The sequence below is a fragment of the Lepidochelys kempii genome, chromosome 10 (genome assembly GCF_965140285.1).
Source record: "Lepidochelys kempii isolate rLepKem1 chromosome 10, rLepKem1.hap1, whole genome shotgun sequence".
Classification (NCBI taxonomy): domain Eukaryota; kingdom Metazoa; phylum Chordata; order Testudines; family Cheloniidae; genus Lepidochelys; species Lepidochelys kempii.
Genome location: NC_136389.1, coordinates 5,468,561 through 5,489,843, shown reverse-complemented (window position 1 = coordinate 5,489,843; position 21,283 = coordinate 5,468,561). Strand labels below are relative to the sequence as shown.

The 21,283-nt window shown below is 42.0% G+C and overlaps 1 protein-coding gene across 2 annotated transcripts in view; it reads left to right on the top strand.

Annotated features, from left to right (window-relative positions):
- The window catches only part of LMF1 (lipase maturation factor 1), a 349,536-nt gene that overhangs the window by 148,373 nt on the left and 179,880 nt on the right, over positions 1-21,283 (top strand). For both annotated transcript variants that reach the window (XM_073361771.2, XM_073361772.2), the window contains one exon: positions 4,549-4,614. In XM_073361771.2, the coding sequence (XP_073217872.1) occupies positions 4,549-4,614 (66 nt within the window). The remainder of the gene's footprint in view (positions 1-4,548; positions 4,615-21,283) is intronic.

Sequence of the window (21,283 nt, the reverse complement as noted above, 5' to 3'; positions counted from 1 at the left end):
TTTTCCCTCTCCATCTTTGTGCTTTATATTAATGTTTTATTCAACTATATTTTGTTCAATGATTTATTGCAGGAGAGATTTTAACGTGTTTGTGTTCTCATAAGATACATGTTCTTATAGTCTCAGCTGGACAGTACAGCTTGATAACAGCCTGGACAAGGTAGGAGAGAAGGTCATCAAGATAGACTTTTTTTTTTAATATTATAGCATTCTTGGGCAGAGTCCTTTTAACTTCCTCTCTTCTCCACTGACAGGGCTGTCAGCCTATGAGACATCCTGTGAGATGGTATCAACATATCCTGTAATTTTAGTCACGATTCCAGAGAAGAGCTGCGTACAATAGTTAAGGAGATGAAGCCCTGTTTGTTGACAGGGAATCTGTCGGGTTTTTTTTATACAGTGCCCACTAAGAAAATAATGGAGAGGAAAGTGACAAACTGTCCTAATTTATAACCTACTTTAGTGTAAAATCACAAAGCGACAAACCTAGCAATGACCTTCACCAAACCAGCACTCGCTGTTCTTTCCCATCCTGTCTTAGTGATGTGACTTTGTGGTTTTTATGGTTTATCTTCCTCTTTTTGTCTGATTCGTGTGTGTGTGTGTGAGAGAGAGATGATGATCTTGAGCTGTATCAGCTTTGGCTAGAGTGTTTCTGGGATTCCCATCTCTCAGGCTGAGGGCACGAATGCATCTCCCTTTCTTCTTGCTCCCTCTCTTCCTAGTGGAGAATAAAATGAAAAGCTGCATTTGTTAATATTTATTATCATTATTATTCTGAACTTTGGGCAGCTCACAAAAGGGAGTCTTTAACTCCCTGCGCTTTGCAGTCTATTGGAATGTAATATTCGTCCTGCACCTGCTAAGCTTTGTTAATGCAGTCTTTTTGGCTACCAGTGAAAATAAAAATCTGTAAAAATACTAATGCAATAGGCCACATTGTCAACTGGAGTAAGCCTGTGTCACTTCATCAGCTTCGGACACCGATTTATGCTGGTTGAGAAGCTGGCCATTAGAACTGGAGCCTTAATTCCCTAAAATATTTAAATACATAGAACTTAATTTCCTTCCAGATACCCAGTCTTTTTCTTAAAACATGAAAAAAACCCTACTTCAGTGGTTTTCTCCTTCCCTTCCGATCTCATCACAGCGTGCCTAATTTTGCATGTGTGTTTAATGTTTTACTCCACTCTTAGTGAAGCGAATGGCCTGTATAGGCAGATGAGCCTCGAATTAAATTTTAATCTTTAAAGAGAAGAGTTTTAAAGTAACTGTGCTCCATTAAGACTTACATTTCAGAAGTCAAGCCCAAGAACCATAACTGAGCGCCAAAATAGAAAGATCATTGTATAATTGCCTTGTTTGTAGAAGAATAAGAGGGGAGAAGGGTGGTAGTGAAATATGTCAAAAATCTGAATCTATCATTATTTTGCTGATGGATGAATGTTTGAGCAACTGTTTTTAACTAAGGTTCTTTTCATTTTCTATTTATTGTGCGGTTTTTGTAGCTGATGACCTAATGGCTTTTTCCCGACCTGAAGAATACCATGCCAGCTTCCTTAAAAGGGATTTTATTTGTGCAGATCTTTGATATTTTCGGGGGAGTTACGGGACAAACAATCTCCATGACTGTAAAACATCTAATATTTTTTAAAATGCTGTCCTAGCCACGACAGCGGGGCTATTCCACAGTTGACACTCACAAAATTTATAAGTATTTATAAGGTTGGTGAAGGGAAGGATCCAGGAAGGCTCTGCCTGTTTTGCTATCCCTTAAATTAAGATTGAATGATCCAGGGGTTCTCAAACTTTTTGTATTGGCAACCCCTTTCACACAGCAAGCCTATGACTGAGACCCCCTCCCCTTTATAAATTACAAATGGGGAGGTTAATTTTAATGTAACGGGGACTCGCGGCTGACAGCCCCCAGGCATAGCTAGGCTCGTGTTCCCCAAGTAACCCACTTGTGACCCCCTGTTTGAGAATCCCTAACTGTAGCATGAATGTACTCATATATGTCATACTCTCAAACTGTGTCTTTATAAATGGCCATCCAGGAATTGCAAACAATTCGGGTAGGCGGTGATGCACTTTAGTTAGTACCGGATGAAGATACTTAGGCAAAGGTTTCTGAAAAGCACTAGTGATTTTGGGTGCCTCAGGTTTTTGGGTGCCCAACTTGAGATGCCTTCAAGGAGCCTGACTTCTAGAAAGTGCTGAGCACCCACCCCTGGGGTAATCAGGTCCCTTCTGAGTGTATGAAATTGGACACCAAAAATCACTAGACATTTGTGGAAAACTTTGGCCTCAATGTTTTGTATTGCAAAGGCAAAAACTTCAGCATGCCCTCATCTCTGCCATCCCTGAGCACGGGTTGGTAGAGGAAATTAATGAATTTTTTCTACTAAAGAAAGAGGGAAATTTTTAATTTAGGTAACCTAGGAAGGTAGGCAAATCTCCCCTAATTGTATACAGACCATAGAGCTTGTCTCAACCTTTTGACTAGTGAAGCTTTCCTCAATTTGGGATATTGTGATCCTAATCAGAGACCTTTAACCATACATCAAAGCAGACTCTCCTAATCTGCATACCTTCAGGCTGGCATGGCTTGATTGCATGGTTTCCTGCTAACAGACTCATCTCTGGCCAGGTGTCTTTCCCGCTGTGGACGACTGATTCCTTTTTAGTCTTCATCGCTGAGGCAAAGAAATTTAATCCTAATATTACTGCCAGCCATGGAATGGACCCGCTGATTTGGAAATGTCACTCTGCTGTGGCCGTGAAATATCAGTGCACAGCAACCTCTGATACCTGCTTATTTCACTGCCAACCTCTAACCTAAGGTAGAGTAGACCTGTCATTAGTGTATCCATCTGCATTTAAGCCTGTCAGCTTCCTTCCCCTTCTCTTCTTTTGTTTCCCTAATTACTTTGATTACATCAGCATATCCAGCCTGGGTCCTCTGTTTGGTTCCTAAGGCAGCATGAATTGTCTGCTCGGTCTGCTTTAATATGGATCTTATGGTAGGAGGCAAAGGTGGGCCTCAGTCGCGGGAGGTAGAGAGAGAGAGTTGGCTCTGGGTCTCGAACTCCAGAGTCGGAGTGCGTTCAGCTTTGGAGGTAGCTCTTCAGCTCCTTACAGAGAGAGGCCCTAATTTTTTCATGGTTGCTCTGATCTTTCTCCTGTCCTTTCCACCCCCTGCAGCAGGGCTTGTTGGGGGCAGAGGGCCGTGGTAACCAGTCTTTGGAGCCATTCAGCAGCTTGTGAGTGGGAAGCCCTCCCAGCTTATCCCAGCCCTTACAGGGTTTGTCTGTGGCCCATGCCAGCTGACTTGGGTTTGTGGGGCTTGGGCAAAGAGGCTGTTCAGCTGTGGTGTAGACATTCTTTCTGGGGCTGCAGCCCGAGCTCTGGGACCCTCCCGCCTTGCAGGGCCAGCTGTGGGTTTTTAAACATACCCACAGAGGTGCCCAGGCTGCTCCCTGGGCTAAGCACTGGGTCCCTTGGCTCCTGTGTTTTAGACAGTTGCTGTCATTACTCTTGTTAGTATTTGTATTGCGGTAGGGTTGGGGCCTCTAATCAGGGGTCTGAGGCCCATTGTGCTAGGCACACAATGAAACGGGGGGGACCCTGCCTTAAGGGGCTTACCGTCTGTCTAAGCAAGTCACCAGATAGATAATAAATAACAGCATTTTGCAGCCTGGCTTTTCCTGTCTTGTGTTCCATCCTCCTCAGCATAAGGGCTGGCATGACAGATGTGGGGGGTGCTGCTGCACCCCATGGCTTGAAGTGGATTCCATTATATACGGGGTTTACAGGTCGATGCAATGACTCTCAGCACCCCCACTCTAAAACCTGTCCACCTCGGAGACAAGTGCACATATCCCCCTGTGTTGCTGTTGATAAGAGAGTATTCTCAGAGATCCGAAACGCTTGGCAATGTACCCCCGCCTTTTCTGCGGTACAGGTGCTGCAATGTGAGACCTGCATTGGCTGGCTTACCCTTAGTGTGTGTGTGTGTGTGTGTGTGTGTGTGTGTGTGTGTGTTACCTTATCACCTCAGATCCCTTCATGAACCTGTAAGGTGCTGAACATCCTCAGCCCCACAGGAGGATCAAATGCCGGGAGAGTCTCTCAGTTTGATCTCAGATAAGAAGTGTTTCGGTTCCCTTGACAAATGGCATGCTTTTATCTATCCATTCAGGCATGTATCCCCGTGATATCTTCTGCCACATTTTAAATGATGTGTCACTTTCCAGTGAGATTTATACGTCAAATTATTTTAAATAAACAGAAAATGGAAAGTGTCTGTTGCCTAGAAACTATTTTTCTCAGTACTCTGGCATTTGCCATGTTCTCTAAAGTATAATAAATGAAAGCTTGGGCGCAGAAGTAGGGTGGCTTTTAAAAGAAGTTATTCATTGAAATCTGTTGTTTTCCTCTGTTAATGTGTGGTTCTCTCCCTGTGGCTTAACTGTAGCATGACATATTGAGGTATTATCTTGAAGAGTAAAAGAAAAGAAACCTTTGTTTTGGGCTTTTTTCTTACAGGGGTTGATTAAAATCCGAGGTGATCGCTGCTGGAGAGAGTTGACCTGTATGGATTATCATTATGAGGTGAGCGCTCTGAACACCACTAGTTGCCTGTCCGCTTTACCTTGTTAGTAATTCTCTTTTTCCGGACATCTTTTCTCTCTTTCACCAGCTGGGTTGCAGTTGCTCTCTTACCCCACCCCACCGTTGTAATCTGAGGAGCTTCTGATAACTTCATCAATATCAATGAGCCATGCAACTTTTTCCCATCCAATAAACCCATGAGCCCTCTTCCTCCTAGCCCTCTCTCACTGGTATGAGTTAGGACTAACATCACGGGACTCAGCCAGATTACTCCCTGTGTGAAAATGGTGCAAGAAGAGACGTTGGCCCTTAATATCCAATTAAGTCCTGACTTTCATTTTCTGACTTTTACAAGTTTTTTTTTTTGTTTGCTTTAATCAGAACTTGCTTTAAAGATATAAACACAATTTTGTCATCTTGTGACACAGTGAAGGTTTTGACAAGCCTTTATAATGAGTGAGCAAAGGTTTATTATACCTGAAAGGACCAATCAGTGAGCTTAGGATTTGGGGAGAGCCAGCTGCAATCCTATTATATAGTTGACACCGATGCACCAAAGCAGTGCTAGATGAATGGGATCTGAAACTTGGTAGTCCACATCAGGTAGATAGGAAGCCTGCTAGTTTGCTCGTCCTTTTTTAGCATTTCAAGGTAGGGCCTTTATCACGTTCATCCAGGGCTAAGACTTTCAAAAATGACGAGTGATAGTTAATGTCTCAGTGTTTGGGTGTTCAGGCTGAGACACCTTAAATGGTTTGATATTCAGAAGGTGAGTGCTTTCTGTTTACTCTTCCAAAATACAGATGTATTTGAGCAGAAATTGGGCGTAGAAACAAAGTGTGATCAAAGACGTTGAGCAGGAATCATTAAGTTCTCACTCCATGTACTTTTCTCTTGCCTTTTGAAATCCATTTCAGTTATTTGTTTTCACGTTGGTAATAAATAGCTGTTTGTATTCTGGCTCCGGGCATTATTACCCTTTAGATTGCAGAGAGATGTAGCAACACCATCCTGCATTCTTGTGGTCATGATTTGGTCTTTGCATTTGTATGTGCCTGGGATTACAAAAAGAGATACCCGTGAAGGTAAGCTGGTCAAATAACCTTGGTCCGTTGGCTGCATAATCAAGGAAACTGCTGGGGTAGCATTCTTTTCTTCTTGGTATCTAATAAAACTGATAATATATTGTTAAATATGTGTTAAATCTATTGTTTATAATACATTTTTCTACCTGCTTAGCCGTGGAGCACATTGCACCTGTTTGCTCAAGTTTGCAATGCTCCCATTTGATTTCCTGGTGCAGGTTCTGATGTTGGCTTTGCCCCATGTCGTCTCGAGGATTTCAGAGATCTGCATCTTTGCACTTTAATCCAACAATTGAGCTGAGGTGGGATACTGAGTCTGACAATCCCTACATCTGGGGAGACAGTTTCAGTGGACCATCATCTCTGGAAATCATGACCTCTTCCACTGAAGGTCTGGTAGAACCTGAGTCTTCAGAATGCGTTGCAAGATGTATGCATGCCTTATTTTTATTTTTATTTTCCCCTCTGGAGGGGTAAGCTCAACAGGGAGAGTAATAATAAGTTGGAAAGTTCTTTCAGTACCTCCCTCCCCCACCATTTAAGACAAGGGACTCCACACAGTAAAAGGGGTCCATCCACTCACTCCAATCCTATTGAGGGATCAGGGGCCTTAAATTCCACAGTATGAAAAATAAAACAAAAGGTCACCAGTATCTGAAGCCTTTTACTTTCTGCTCTTGTAAGTTAGTTAAAAGTGGCTTAATTTCTTTTTTGGGGTTTATGAGTGTTAGTCCAAAATGTAGAATTTTCATTTTTGCTGTTTAAAATAAATAAATACCAAAAAGAAGCAAAGTTGGGGAGTTGCTTTGAAAGGCACTTTTGCGCATGTGTAGCTCATGACTACGTTATACAATTACTGCTATTCAGCTGTAGGCATCAAAGGAATTCAGAAGTGTGTGCTCTCTGAATGTATATTGCGGACATCTAGAGTACAGATTTCAGACACAAAGACCCTTGAATACTAGAGTTTTTAATCATAATATAGTTGCAGCCATGGTAAAATGTCCCTAGCTGCCTACTTCATTTTGAATGAATAGCAAGCATGCCCCTCTGTCCTGTATGCTTTTCTACACCTGGGAATAGTCAAAGGAAAGCCAATCCATAGCGGAGATAATTGGAATTCCATCAGCAGCTCCCTCAGGTGACCCTAACCTATAACAATCATCCTGCAGAATGCTATGATTTTTTAAATCAAAACCAGAATCAGCTTTGTAGCCCAGAAAGTTAATTAAAATCACTCCTGTCATATCCATAATGCGGGATTCCAAACCTGCAGAAGTCATCAGGAACAGGAGCACAAAGAAGATAACATTATCAATATCAATTATTTAAATCCACAGCAGCAACTGCAATGAAAGGAGAAGAAAGAGATCAAACCTTGGCAATAGTAGATAAAACTCCACAATACACCTGTAGATTAAATTTGACACACACAGGCTCTCCTCGTTACGTATGTGGTAGAAATGGTTTGACAAAACTCTCCTCAGGCAGGCAGCACTAATTGGAAAGGAACACACACTATTTCATTGTTTCCTATGTATTCCGTATTTTGGATGAGACATAAAAGCACAGCCCTGATGGTTTGGGGGTCATTGAAGCTTTAAGGCTTGGTGGTACTCAGATTATTGGGGGTGGGGTAGTCAGTTCCAGTACAGGCAAAATTTCTGTTTGATTAGTTGATCATGGGCAGTTTTGTAGAGGGGACGTAGCCATGTAAAGCCTTCATGTACTATATGTAATGTTGGGTATAAGCCCATTTAAGAGGACAGATGAACAAATTGCCACTGGACGCAAGACTCTTCTTCTCTGAGGTGGTTCCATAGCCAAGCTCTTCTGCATCCACCTTTATCCCTAGCTTCCACCATTGATATCTCCCAGCAGGTGAGATCAGTAGAAAAACCATATCCTTCCCACTCCCTTGACCAAATTATTTCATGCATACCTGCCAGCTGCTACCCTTTATAGCACCATAGTTACCAATAACCTGACTCTGCAATGAAGTGAGAGTAAGAGAGGGAGAACGCTGCTTACAGAATCGTAATACAGAATCCATCTAAACAGTGGGAGGAAAAAAGAAGGAGAAACAGGCTGTAGCTGAAGATGTCTCTGGAAGGGAGGAAATTATTCAGGAGGCTGCTTGTGATTAGAATGATAAAACTGGGTAATGGACCAACTTTCAAATGGACATGGGCCAAATTTTAGTCTGCAGTGATGTATTGTTTGCTCTCATATTCCAATCCGATACTCCAATCCAACATCTACATGTGCTCACTTGCCAAGAGAATTAATGAAAACACATGGCCCCCATCTCTTACATATTGAGCATACACTGTACTATTTATTTGCAGTAGAACCAGCAGCTACGCTCATGGAAAATAACATATTTCCACTTTTGTCGGAAATCATGTATAAAATAACAGGTTGTTATGGCTTCGGTAATTAAACAGAGAGCATATTTTTTGCCCCACTTTGCCCCTCTTGGGCCTTAACCCAAGACTTGATGGAGATCTGTTCCTCTAGTTAAGGCTCTTTGTTTGGAAGGCTTATGACCCTTACATTTGTGTAATTTAGAGAGGGAAATGTCAGAATGCATAGTTTATACGGACATGATATTTTCCAGTCTTCACTTGTTGCTACATCATCTCGTAAGGAGGTACGGAGGAATAGATTTATTCAAGTAGGTGTAGAAGATGATGTAAAAAGATACTAGCAAAGATGAGCAATTTAGATTTACATTTGATTTCCCTTGCTGCTGTAATATAGGAGCCAGGAATCCTAAATTCTAATCCCAGCTCCTCCAGTGAGTTACTGTGTCACCTGGAGCAAGTTGTTTAACCACTCTTTGCCTTGGTTTCTCCATTTGTAGAAGGACAGGTAATTTGTGTTCCGAAGGTGGTGCTGTGATTGGATATGACAAAGGGGAATTATGGTGGTTAATTAGTTAAAGGCTTATACAGAACTTTGAAAAGGCCAGAGAACCAAAGCTAGGCACATACTTTTGCACAATCGGGCATGCACAAAGTCCGTGTGTACAAGCTGCCAGTCAGGTGAACCTGCACATCAGGTATTAGCACACACAAGTTAACCTGTGAAACGATATGCACATAATTGCATTAGCAGACCTAGCTTTGAAAGTTTGCTTCTGCTTTATTATTATTCATGCTTGCAGCAGTTCTAGCACTGACTGCTGTGGTTAGATTAATTTTGCATTGAGGGTTGCTTTCTTTCTTTTTCTTTCTCTGTTTCTGTTTTTTTTTTTTTTAAAGAAATCCTTTTGCTGCTTTTGAATTGCATTCAGTTAAACATATTTACTGTGCTCTTAACATGGATGGAGATGGCTTCTGAGTGTATTACTGTTTGTTCTTATTTTTTATTAACCACTTATCTACTGTGTACACAAGGGTAGACAAAAGAGAGCTGGATTCTGCTCCCACCGAAGTCCATGGCATCACTCCCCATCAATCCAGCTGATGCAGAAGCAAACCCAAGGAGCTAGGCCATGGGGCAGATTCTCCACCCTGCTGTGATCCCTTTGTATTGCTTAGGAGCAGTGACTGGCCACATCCTCCCAGCTGGAGCGGGGGAGTCCCTAGTGAGTATGGAGCTAACAAACCTGCCTCCTGCGCCACCCTCCCTCTGGGGAAGGGGGGGGGGGAGGGGCAGGAGCATTGCCGGTTTGTGCTCAGCTTGGGTCTATTCCTGGAGTGCACCCAGCCTAGGGACTGTTGCCAGCTGGCACAGGTCAGAGCATCCTTCTAGATTGCTCTCACGTGCACTGGGATAGAGGGTCAGGCAGAGAATCAGGGAGCCGTAACCAGCTCTCCCAGTGGTCCCTTCCCATCCCCTGCTTTGCCAGACTTATACTCAACAAAGCAAAGGATCTGGCCCATTGTCTGCTGGTTCTGTGTATGCAGCATAAGCACAGTGCCTTTACGTGCACTGTACGGGTAAATCCATGCACAGCACCCATATTTAAAATCTCCATGCAAAGACGCAGATATCCAAACCTGCGCTCTCGTTTTGTGGAACACCTTGTAGCCATATGTCCTGGCACGTGAAAGGTTTGAGTGGCATGGGGGGATTTGCATATGTAAACTCAAATCTACTCCAAACAGAGCCTGTGTTTTTGGTTTCCAGCATTAGTCTCAGTGGAATAAGATAATGAGGTAATCTTAGAAGGGAGAAAGTCCGATTTGATTACACTTATCCTGTCTCTTGTGGGCCAGTGCAAGACGGTTCCCTTTGGTCTGTGTTCCGGTGATGTGTTTTGTGGTGATTGTCAGTGCATTGTAGTTTTTTGATTACACTGTCACTTATTACAATTGACATGGAAAGATGCCTTGCAAAATTGCCTGCTTTAAAAATTATCATCTTTATTAAGTGTAACCATCCTCTCCCTGACTGACTCGTAACTGTCATTTCAAGTCTGCAAAGTCACACGAATGATACTTGGCATTTGACTACAGAAATGAGCGGATCGTTTCAGCAGCTACGATGCACTGCTCCATCTAAGCTTCGTTTTCGTGACTGGTTAACCCACCTTGTGTCTCACAAATACCACAGATGCAGCAATTCCTCAGTTGGAGAGAGACTAGGAAATGAAGGAGAAATCGCTATCACTGTCAGAACAAGAAAGAAAGATGATCCATAACTTTCCACAGCCCTAAAAGTACAATGTGTGTAAGCACAGAGGGTGAAATTTACAGAGCATAAGCCCAAGATTTGTGCAGCACATTAAGTACCATTTATGCCCTATTTGAGGATCTTACAGTGGGATTTAAGTCTGTGTGCTGACCCGCAAGACAAGGGTGAATGTCAGCCATAGTACAGAAGAAATATACAGGACACAAGTCATCTGTCTGAAGACATCTCTTTTGTTTAAAACTGTGCATCAAGATTTAAGGACAAAATACCTAGGACTCTAATAGCAGAAGGTGCAGGTTGAGGTGTCCTGCTGTGTAATAGGATGGGAATAACAAGGGATACTGCAGGTCAGGATTGAGGTTCCTTTGCAGAATTACGGGGGTATGGATAGTATATCTCTTTCCTTACATAAAAGTTTCACCATAAACACACATAATAATAATCTAAGAATATAATACTTTGCCCTTCTATGGTACCTTCAATCCAAGAATCTCAGAGTCCTTTACATCCATTGCTGAATTAAGCTTCGTGATCCCTTGTGAAGTAGGCAAGTTTACAGCTGGGGAAACTGAGGCACAGAACTGTTAAGAGACTTGCCCAAGGACACAGAAAGCCTGTGGCCAAAACTCCTGAGATCCTTTTCCCTTTCCAGAAGACCATCTTTCTAGCATGGCATTTTGCTATTGTCTGGCCACTCATAAATGCTCAGCATGCCTTAATTATTTTTTAAACTGGAAACACAAGAAGCATTTAGTTTTAAGACGTGTAGAGAGTCACATTAACTTTGCCAAACAGGTATTGGAAGAGAAATAAGTGAGTCATGCTCTAGGCCTTCTTAGTTTGACAGTGCTCTTGGGAAAAGCTTTGTCGTTCCTTACACTAGATACTGCACAGAACATAAGAGGTCACTTCTTCCAGGTTCTACAAATTGTTGCTAATTATTCTATAACCATTTTTTTAAACAGATCCCATCAATCAGCACTTTAACCTTTTGCATACAGCAGATCTCCACTTCATACAAAAGCCCTGTCCAGAGTACAGTATCTTTTGTTCCTAATTATGTGCTTGCTGACCGATCGCCATGCTGATAAAGATGAGACGGAAGCTTGCTGGTTAGTTCCAGTTTGTTTCTTTAACTGCCTCTTGCTTTCCTTTTTCTCCTGGAGAAGTCATCATTAGACTTTTAGTCTACCTCTGTCAAACGTTTTATGCACTAGTAAGTAATTAAAAACTCTTTACCTAGCAATTAATTTTGGTGGGATGGCAAATTATCTGTCTGTCACCACTAGTGTCTTGGGATAGATTATAGTCTAAGCAGCTCTATCCTGATGGGGACTCAGATGTTTCTGAGGCTTAGATAAACTAGGAGTCAGACCACCAATCCAAAGCATCTTTTTTAGTTACAGGTTAATGGGAATTAAGAGGAGCTGGAACAGAGTGGAAATAAGAAAGAGGAGAATTTAAAATACATTTCTGGGCATGGTGCTGTACAAGGGGTCAATGGGATGCCTTCAGTTTCCTCAACTGTGGGATACTTTTCCAGGAAGGAGGCTTGTTGGGAAGAGATGGGGTCCGCCTGACCAAGAACTAGCCAGCCTAGTGAGTAGGGTTTTAAACTAGGTTCAAAGGGGGTGGGCATGGGCGGCGCATGAGCTGCTGGCTGTGGGAGGCTAGCCCCCAGTCCTGCCCCTTCTGCCTGAGGCCATGCCCCTGCCGGAGCCCAGAGCCCCCCCCCCCCCCCAGCAGCCACCAGACCCTGCCCCGGAGTGCCGAGATGGGGGCTGTGTGGCCCCAGTTCTAGAGCGCCAGGAGGGCGGGCAGCATGGCCCCAGCCCAAACCAGGGCCACCACAAAGGGGGCCTGGAGGCAGAGCATGGGTGAGGCTATGCCTGGCTGTTTGGGGAGGCACAGCCTTCCCCAGCCTATGATTCCCGCTGCCCATGGGGGTGGGTGACAAAAGCCCACAGGTAAGCATTAAAAAGGAGACTTGAGAGAGCTAGAAGTTGGGGGAGAACATGGAAAATTACAATAGGGTCATAGGAGCCACAAGAGGAAAATCAGTGGGGGAATCTGCTCAGCATCTCAGATGTCCATACACAAACACAAGGCATATTGGGATTAAACAGAAAGAACTAGAAGTTTTAGTACATAAACTAAATTATGACTTAATTGATGTCTCAGAGATTTAGTGAGATAAATCTCATGACTGGAATGTTGATGTAGAGGGGTATAGCTTGTTTAAGCAGGAAAATAAGGGAGGAAGTGTCACTTTACACATCAAGACTATATATACATGTTCCAATGTTCAGAAGGAGGTGGGAGGCAGACCAGTTGAAAGTCTCTGGGTAAAGATAAAAGGGGAAAAAGTAGGAGTGATGTCATGGGAGGGTTCTACTGTAGACCACCAAATCAGGAAGAAGAGGTCGGTGAGGCATTTCTAAGACAAATAACAGAAATATCCAAAACACAGGACCTGGTAATAATGAGGGATCTTAACTACCCAGACATCTGTTGGAAAAGTAATACAGCAAAACACAAAATCTCCCATAAGTTCTCAAAATGTATTGGAGTCAACTTTTTGTTTCAGAAAGTGGAGGAAATGACTAGGGGCCAGCTATTTTAGACTTGATTATAACCAGCGGGGAGGAATTGGTTGTGAATCTGAAGGTGGAAGGCAGTTCAGGTGAAAGTGATCACGAAATGATGGACTTCATGATTCTAAGGAAAGGAAGGAGTGAAAGCAGCAGAATAAGGACAACGGATTTCAAAAAAGCAGATTTCAACAAACTCAGGAGAACTGGTAGGTAAGGACCCATAGGAAGAAAATCTAAGGGATAAAGGACTTCGGGAGAGCTGGCAGTTTCTTAAAGAGACAATAGTAAGGACACAACTGCCAACTATCCGATACAAAGGAAAGATAGGAAGAAAAGTAAGAGCCCAATATGGCACATCAGGAGCTCTTTAATGACCTGACAATCAAAAAGGAATCCTACAAAAAGTGGAAACATGGATGAAATGCTAAGGAGGAGTACAAAAGAACTGCATGAGCATATAGGGACAAAATCAGAAAGGCTAAGGCACAAAATGAGTTACTCAGGGACATAAAAGGCAATAAGAAGAGGTTCTTTCAATACATTAGGAGCAAGAGAAAGATGAAGGAAAGTGTGGTTATTAGGGGGAAGGAGAGCTTAATGACTGATGATATGAAGAAGACTCAGGTGTTCAATGCCCTATTTTGATTCAGTCTTCACTAACGAGGTTAATAGTGACCAGATACTCAACACAGTTAATATTAACAACAAGGGGGGAAGGAATGCAGGCCAGAATAGGAAAAAATCAGGTTAAAGAGTATGTTTTTTATATAAGTTAGATATATTCAAGTTGGCAGCGCCTGATGAAATTCATCAGAATGTACTTAAAGAACTAGCTGAAACAATCTCGTAACCGTTAGCAATTATCTTCAAGAACTCATGGCAGATAGGTGAGGTGCCAGAGGATTAGAGAAGGGCAAATCTACTACCTGTGTTTAAAATGGGAGCTAAGAGGACCCAGAGGATTATGGAGGAGTCATCCTAACTTCAACACCTGAAAATACACCAGAACAAATAATTAAACAATCAGTTTGTAAGCACCAAGAGGATAATAGGGTTAAAGGGAATAGCCAGCATGGATTTGTCAAGAATACATCAACCTAATGTCCTTCTTTGACAGTATTAGTGGTGTAGTGAATAGAGGGGAAGCAGTAGATGTGATATATATTGATTTTTAGTAAGGCTTTTGACACAGTCCTACATGCCATTCTCATAAGCAAACTAGGGAAATGTGGCCTAGATGAAATTACTATGAGGTGGGTGCACAACTGGTTGAAAGACCATAGTCAAAGAGTAGTTAGCAATGGTTTGCTGTCAACTGGCAGGATGTATCAAATGGGGTCCCACAGGAGCCAGTCCTGGTCTGATAGTGTTCAATATTTTCATTAATGTCTAGGATAATGGAGTAGAAAGTGTGTGTTTACATTTTCAGATGACACCAAGTTGGGAGAGGTTGCAGGCTTTTAGGAGGACAAGACTAGAATTCAAAATGACCTTGACAAATTGGAGACTTGATCTGTAATCAATAAGATGAAATTCAATAAAGACAAGTGCAAAGTACTACACTTAAGAGGGAAAAATCAAATGCACATCTACAAAATGGGGAATAACTGGCCAAGTAGTTGTACTGCTGAAAAAGATCCCGGGGCTATAGGGGATCACTAATTGAATAAGTCAGCAATGTGGTACAATGGCGAAAAAGACTAATATTCTGGAGTGTATTAACAAGAGTGTTGTTTGTAAGAGTGGGAAGTGGTTGTCCTGCTTGACTCAACACTGGTGAGGCCACAGCTGGAGTCCTGTGTCCAGTTCTGGGCACCACGTTTTAGGAAAGAGGTGGACAAATTGGAGAGAGTCCAGAAGAGAGCAACAAAAATAATCAACGGTTTAGAAAACCCGACGTACAAGGAAAGTTTAAAAGAAGTGGGCATGTTCAGTCTTGAGAAAAAGACGACTGCGGTGGGGAGAGCCAATAAGTCTTCCAGTATGTTAAGGGCTGTTATGAAGAGGACGGGGATCAATTGTTCTCCATGTTCAGTGGAGGTAGGACAAGAAGCAATGGACTTAATCTGAAGCAAGGGAGATTTAGGTTAGATATTCAGAAAATCTGTCTAACTATAATGGTGGTTAAGCTCTGGAATGGGCTTTCAAGGGAAGTTGTGGAATCCCCATCAGAGGTTTTTTATGAACAGGTTGGACAAACACCTGTTGGGGATGGTCTAGGTTTGCTGGACTTGATGACCTCTCAGGGTCCGTTCAAGACTCCTTAGAATCATAGAAATGTTGGGCTGGAAGAGTTTTTAAAAATATTATAAAACATTTATGCAGTTCTGTATATTTACAAACATGGCACTCTACAGACTTCATCTCTACTCTGAAGACAAAATTCAGTCCAAATAGGATTGATGATCAAGTTAGTAAATTATTAAAGCTAATAAACACCATTCTCAAGCTCTTACTTCAGTTTGAAGGATCATGTCTTGGGAAGAAAATGACTATGTGGATGCCAAAGTAATGTAAGCAAAGCTTTCTGAGAATAACTCATTCCAGCTAAAGAGCCAGGCCTTCAACTTGAGCTAGACATAGTACTGAAAACGAACAAGAACCTCTAAAACCTTGCTAGAAAAGTGCAGCTCAATATCTGTTTGTTGCTATCTTCCTTGGTTATGGTTAGGAAAAAATGCTTTTCTTAATGGATAGATTTCCCAGCCCTTTGCATACAGAGTCTGTGATCACATGCACCTCTCCTGGCACAGGTTGTATCAAAGCGAAATGGAAAAAGATAGTTAGAGCCCCATGATAAAATATCGACAGCCCATTAGTAACCAATTACGCTCATGTCCCCAGCACTTTGCAAGACAATGACATTAAAATTGATTGGCTGAGAATAATATATATGTGATCTTTGTATTTCTTTAGGGCCAGAGTTCAGTGAAACAACACCCCACCCATGACAGAGAAGAGGATGACGGACATTGTACCTAATTGTAAAGGAAAGAAGTAGTTTAGGGGTTAGGCATCAGATCAAATGAAAAACATAAAAGTCCACTAGATGCTTAGACTTGTGGCTGAAGAAGTAGGCACCATAAATGAAGAGGTGTAGAAAATTCCGCGTAGAGTATGCTTGAAGTACTGTATTTGTGACATGGTCACATGAAGGAGAGCAAATCAAAACATGTCTCTCTTGCTTTCAGTTCTGATTGTGCCACATGGAATCAAATTGCAGTAACTGGATGTTGTAAAGGTCAGGGCTGCTTCAGAAGTAAAATGCAGAAATAGACAAATTCTTAGTTAATGTTGAAATTGGGAAACCAGGAAAATGTGATGGTCTGATGATAACACAAGATCCAGATCCAAACCAAGGCTACTGTTGTGAGGCTTTTTGGTCGCAATTTTTTGCTATCTAACTCAAGTGATGCCAAACCAAAAGGTATTTGTAATTCTTTGAAATCATCACCATCACGCATGTCTTGTTGCAATTGAAACGTAAGTTGTGTGTGCAGATTTTCCCAGGGAAACAATAGCGTGACAATTTTTGCTAAAATTGGAGGTGATTTTTACAGTGGTGGGCAAATTTTTGTGTTGTCTGAGGGTGGTTGTGGAAGACGATGGTTATATAAAGCAAATGCAGAAATGCATTCTTAAAGGGACAGTATGCAGAGTGAAAGAAAAATAGCTTGGATGGGAGTGCATGCCATTAAGCAGGGCTGGTAATCAGTAACAATCGAAATGGAATGATAAAAAACGGAGTGAGATTTCAGATGCATCATCCCAACACACAGCAGAGTCCCTCACAAGACAAACTGCCTAAAAACTTAATATAAAATTAAGAAATTGCATGTGGCAGGCCAAAATCATCTCTCTCTTAAAATTGTTATTAATTCATCTTTGGGGTGGTCAACTAGCTGTTGTCTCCTTCCCGATCCTGCATCCAGGCCTCAATTTAGGAAAGCACTTAAGTCTGTGCTTACTTAAGTCAGTGTCTGATCAAGTTCGGTTGATTTCGATAGGACTTCAGCACATGCTTAAGCATTTCCCTTGGTAGGGATGTTTTCCTAAGGGCTTCAATAGGGTTACTCAGAGGAGCAAAGCTATGCACTGGTGTTGTTATTCTGTGTTACCTTTGCTGGGTTACTTAATCTCTCTGTGCCACACAGTGTACTTGATTATCTGGGGAGAATGATGCTAAATTTCCCTTTTGTTTTTTTCATCCCATTATTCCTTGGTACATATTTATTCCTAGTATATTTACTCACAAAAAATAAAATGGAAGTACAAGATTTGTCTGCCAGGTTTTTTCCAGTTTGAAGAAATTGTTTATAAATCTAAATTATAAAGTAGAAGAGGGTTTTTAGGAATAGAAATTCATGCCAGTAGAAATAGACTGGGATCTTTATGATGCATATCTTCGGCCTGGATTTAGGAAATCATTGAAGGTCTATTGAAGTAAATAGGGCTTAAGCATATGCTAAAAGCAAAGCGTGTGCTTCAGTTCTTTTCTGATTCAGGACCTTGAAAGGGAAAAGAAAGGAAACTAACAGAAAGAAGTGGAGAGGGGGTAAAGAGGTTATTGGATTTCAAGGTGTAGCAAATATTCCTCAAATGCCTTCTAATTTACCATCAGTTTTTTAACTCTGAATTATTTTTTCCTAAGATTTTCAGTTCAGCTTTGAGAAAGCTACCTTTGTATGCTCTTGTTCCTCCACTGAATTTATATACTAACTTAAACCTCGGTTGTTTTAATCTAACCTTTATCTTAGATTTGTATATTGCCCTTGATGAAGGCACCTGTAGTTAGGGTTTCCTAACACTTTTCATTAGAAACCCCTGTTTTCAGTTGATTCAGTTTCTTTCCAGCAAAACTAAACTAAAATGGGGAAACTAGTAAAACTTTGGTGTGAAGGTTCCACGGGGAATTTCCTTTACAAGTCTTTTGAGGTTTGCAGCGTAGGAAGGAATTATTCGCCTTCTGCTGCGGGGATCAGAAGTTTACCTGTCAGTCATGCAGTATAAATGCATTGGTAATATGCCAATACCGTTTTCAGCAGTAATACAACTCCTCTTCCTGGATTCTTTTCTGTTTTCTTAAGGATTTGTTTTAAGCCTTATGAAAGCTTCCTGTACCACGATTGGATTTCATCTTTTCATTACACTCTCCCTCTGTCTCGGACTGGCTTACAGACCACCCAGGACCCTCATCACTTGCCTTGAATATTTTTTCTCTTCTCCTCCCCCCCCCCCTTCAGTCTTTTTTGCTACTAATCAGGTTAATCCTTACAACCCACTTCACAGCCACTTAATCAGCTCTCCATGCTGACCCTTTAAGTGGATTTTATCCTGTTGGCCAGCTTGTTAAACAGGCGCAAAAAGAGAGAGCCCATCTCATCCTTGTTCCTATCAGAGGCTGTGGAAATAAGATACAGCTCATGAAATGTTCAAGGTTTGTCATTTTTGCAGATAGAAGGGGGAGCGTTCAGAAAATGATATAAATTGTGGTTTTTTGAGCATGTTAATGGTGTGTATTGAGGAACATGCAGGGAAGGGAGTAAAGATGACAAATTCCGGTGCCCTCAATAAGACAGAAATGGGAGGAGAGAGAAATTGATGAACAAGAATTTAAGGACTGGCCAGTCTTCTCCCGCAGGTGCCCTGACAGCCACGTTAATGAAAAAGTTAGTCATCTGAATTTCTATTGATTCTACTTGCCAAGCAGTTTTTTCCCTTGTGGAATGAAGTATCCTTCCATCCTATGGATATAAAATCTAGTTTTGGATAAGTCCTCTGCATTGACTATAGAATGAAATAAATTCAGACCAACAATGTAATGGTTTTCTTCACCTTTCTCTCTTCTTTTGTGCAGATGATAGCACTGCATAAATCTGTGAAAAGACATAAAACATGGTCCATATGTCTCATTCCTTTTGGAGGCACACGTAATTAAACAATTGCGTATTATAAAAATAATTCCAAGTGGCTTCTCATTGGCTGATTGTAATAATTTATAAAACAAAAGCAGAGGCTGCCTGACCATACTCTGAGTTGATAACACTTCGTAATGAAAGCACAAAATTGGACTTTGGCTTGGGAAATACCAGTCTCTAGTAGTGAATACAATAATAAATATTAACAATGACCGCACCTGCTGTCTCACAGGCAAAGTCCTTGATGGTACCTTGTTAAAAATGAACAAGCATAAAATTGGAAACAGCATGGAGTGAAATATTAATATTCAAACTCTTTGGGCATGCCCTTCTGCTTAAGAGACCTTCACAAGAATAAGGGAATAGATAGTTTGAGCTATACCATGGGTTCTCGATCCCCTTCTGACAACAAAAATTACTACATGACCCCCAGGAGGGGGGACCAAAGCCTGAGCCCGCCTGAGCCCTGCTACCCTAGGTGGGAGGCCAAAAGCCCAAGCCCTTCTGCCTGGGCAGGTGGGCCAGGGCCAAAGCCCGAGCCTCACCACCCAGGGCTGAAGCCCTTGGGCTTTGGCTTTGGCCCTGAGCCTCAGCAAGTCTAACACCAGCCCTGGTGACCCCATTAAAGTCCCTTTGGGGTCCCTACCCACAGTTTGAGAACCACTGAGCTATAAAAAGAAAGGAAGAAAACGGATGTTGAAAATAGCATATAGATGCAGAAACCATTTATTATAGTGATTGAACTGTTATTACTAAAGTTAATGTAGTAGTTATCCTTTTGGACAAACCACCTTGCTCTTCTTTCAGGTCACTCTTGAAACTCATCTTTTCTGCAATGCCCACAATATTAAAATTTATATTAATTCATGCTTTGTCTATACTCACACTCTGACACCAATTTAATTAAAATACTTTAGTTAAAACAGTGCAAATCCCTGGGCAAACTCTTATTTCAGTTTGTATGGCTTCTTTCAGTTAACTTAAACTGATTTCTAATAAATTTACATCAAAATCAGCTTGATTTAAATGGATATGGAGACAGCCTTTTTCACTGATGTAACTAAATTGGTTTAAAACCACACGTGAATTTAAATGGCCTGACATCTGCTTAGACAAGCCATAGGATTGTAAATTCATTAGCGCATGGACTGTCCCTTTGTTATATATTTGTAGAGTGCCTAGTAAAATGGGACCCTGACCTCTGGATGCTACTGCAATACAAATAATAGTAAATGAAACAATCAGATTCTATATCTTCTATTTCATATATTAAAACACAAATTCTTAAGTGTCTGTCTAGTTAATATGCTTGAGTAGATTCTGTAACCTGCCAAATGGGGCACACATCTATATTAACCCCAGCCCTCACCTGACTTTGTAATGTCATGTCTGAAACTCAGGCCCTGACTCACCAACCTGCTCCATGCAGACTCAGAGGTTTATCCACACATGACAGCTGAGAGTATTGAGGCATAGATTGTGAGCGCTTCCAGGCAGGGCCTCTATCTCTGTAGAAGGCCCCCATCTAGCACTGTGTGGGGGACTTGGCAAACCAAAAATCTACTAGAGGAAGCCCAGACAGTGAGCGCTTCATCGGCAATGTGCCCAGTGCCTGACGGCCACGCTTGTTTTACATACACAGTTTTAAGATCACAGTAACATCCAGGTTAAAAGGGGTACTTCGATCTCACAAAATTTATGTTGTACACCAGCTCAAGCCATGGAAATCCCAGTTGAACTCATCCCTTGAAGGGAGGGAGGAACGTAGGATCAATGGAAACTTCTTAGAAGTGGAACAAGAGAGACCATGTGACCAGGAGGGGTTTCAAACAAGAAATACCCAGAAAAAGGGGCCAGATAGGAAGAGGACGTGAGGGGCAGGAAAGAGCAAGGTGACAGAAGATGGTTAAGGGGCTCCATGAGGTAGAGAGACCAGCCGGCATTTGACATCCCTCAGGAGATGGGACAGCCTGCCTTCCTGGACTCAGAGGATTCACCAAAGACTTGCAAGGGAAGGGTGAGATGGAAAGTACACGTGTTCGTTGTTTTGTATGATCTGTACTCTTCTGTGCTTTACTTGATTAAGTATAGAAGAGCTTAAAGGTGGTAAACTGTGTAAAGTGGGTGTTGATTTTGACAGCTGCTGCGTGCTCCTGAGAGAGTTACACTGCAAACTGGAAGTTTCATATCTTTTGGGATAGGGTGGGTTTAAGTAACTGGGTATCTTGTGGGTCAGTGCTGGTCCTGGGGACCTATGACAGGTCGGCCGAGGAGCCCCATTTCCGAGATGTAGCAGGTGGAAAGTTAGTGCCCCGGAAATGTGCCAGAGAGGCCAAGGGAGGATCCAGTGTTACACCCTGCTGAGGCGCAGAAGTTTAGCAGACCCCAGTGTTCCAGAACATAGAGAGTTGGCTTCCCCTCACAGCAG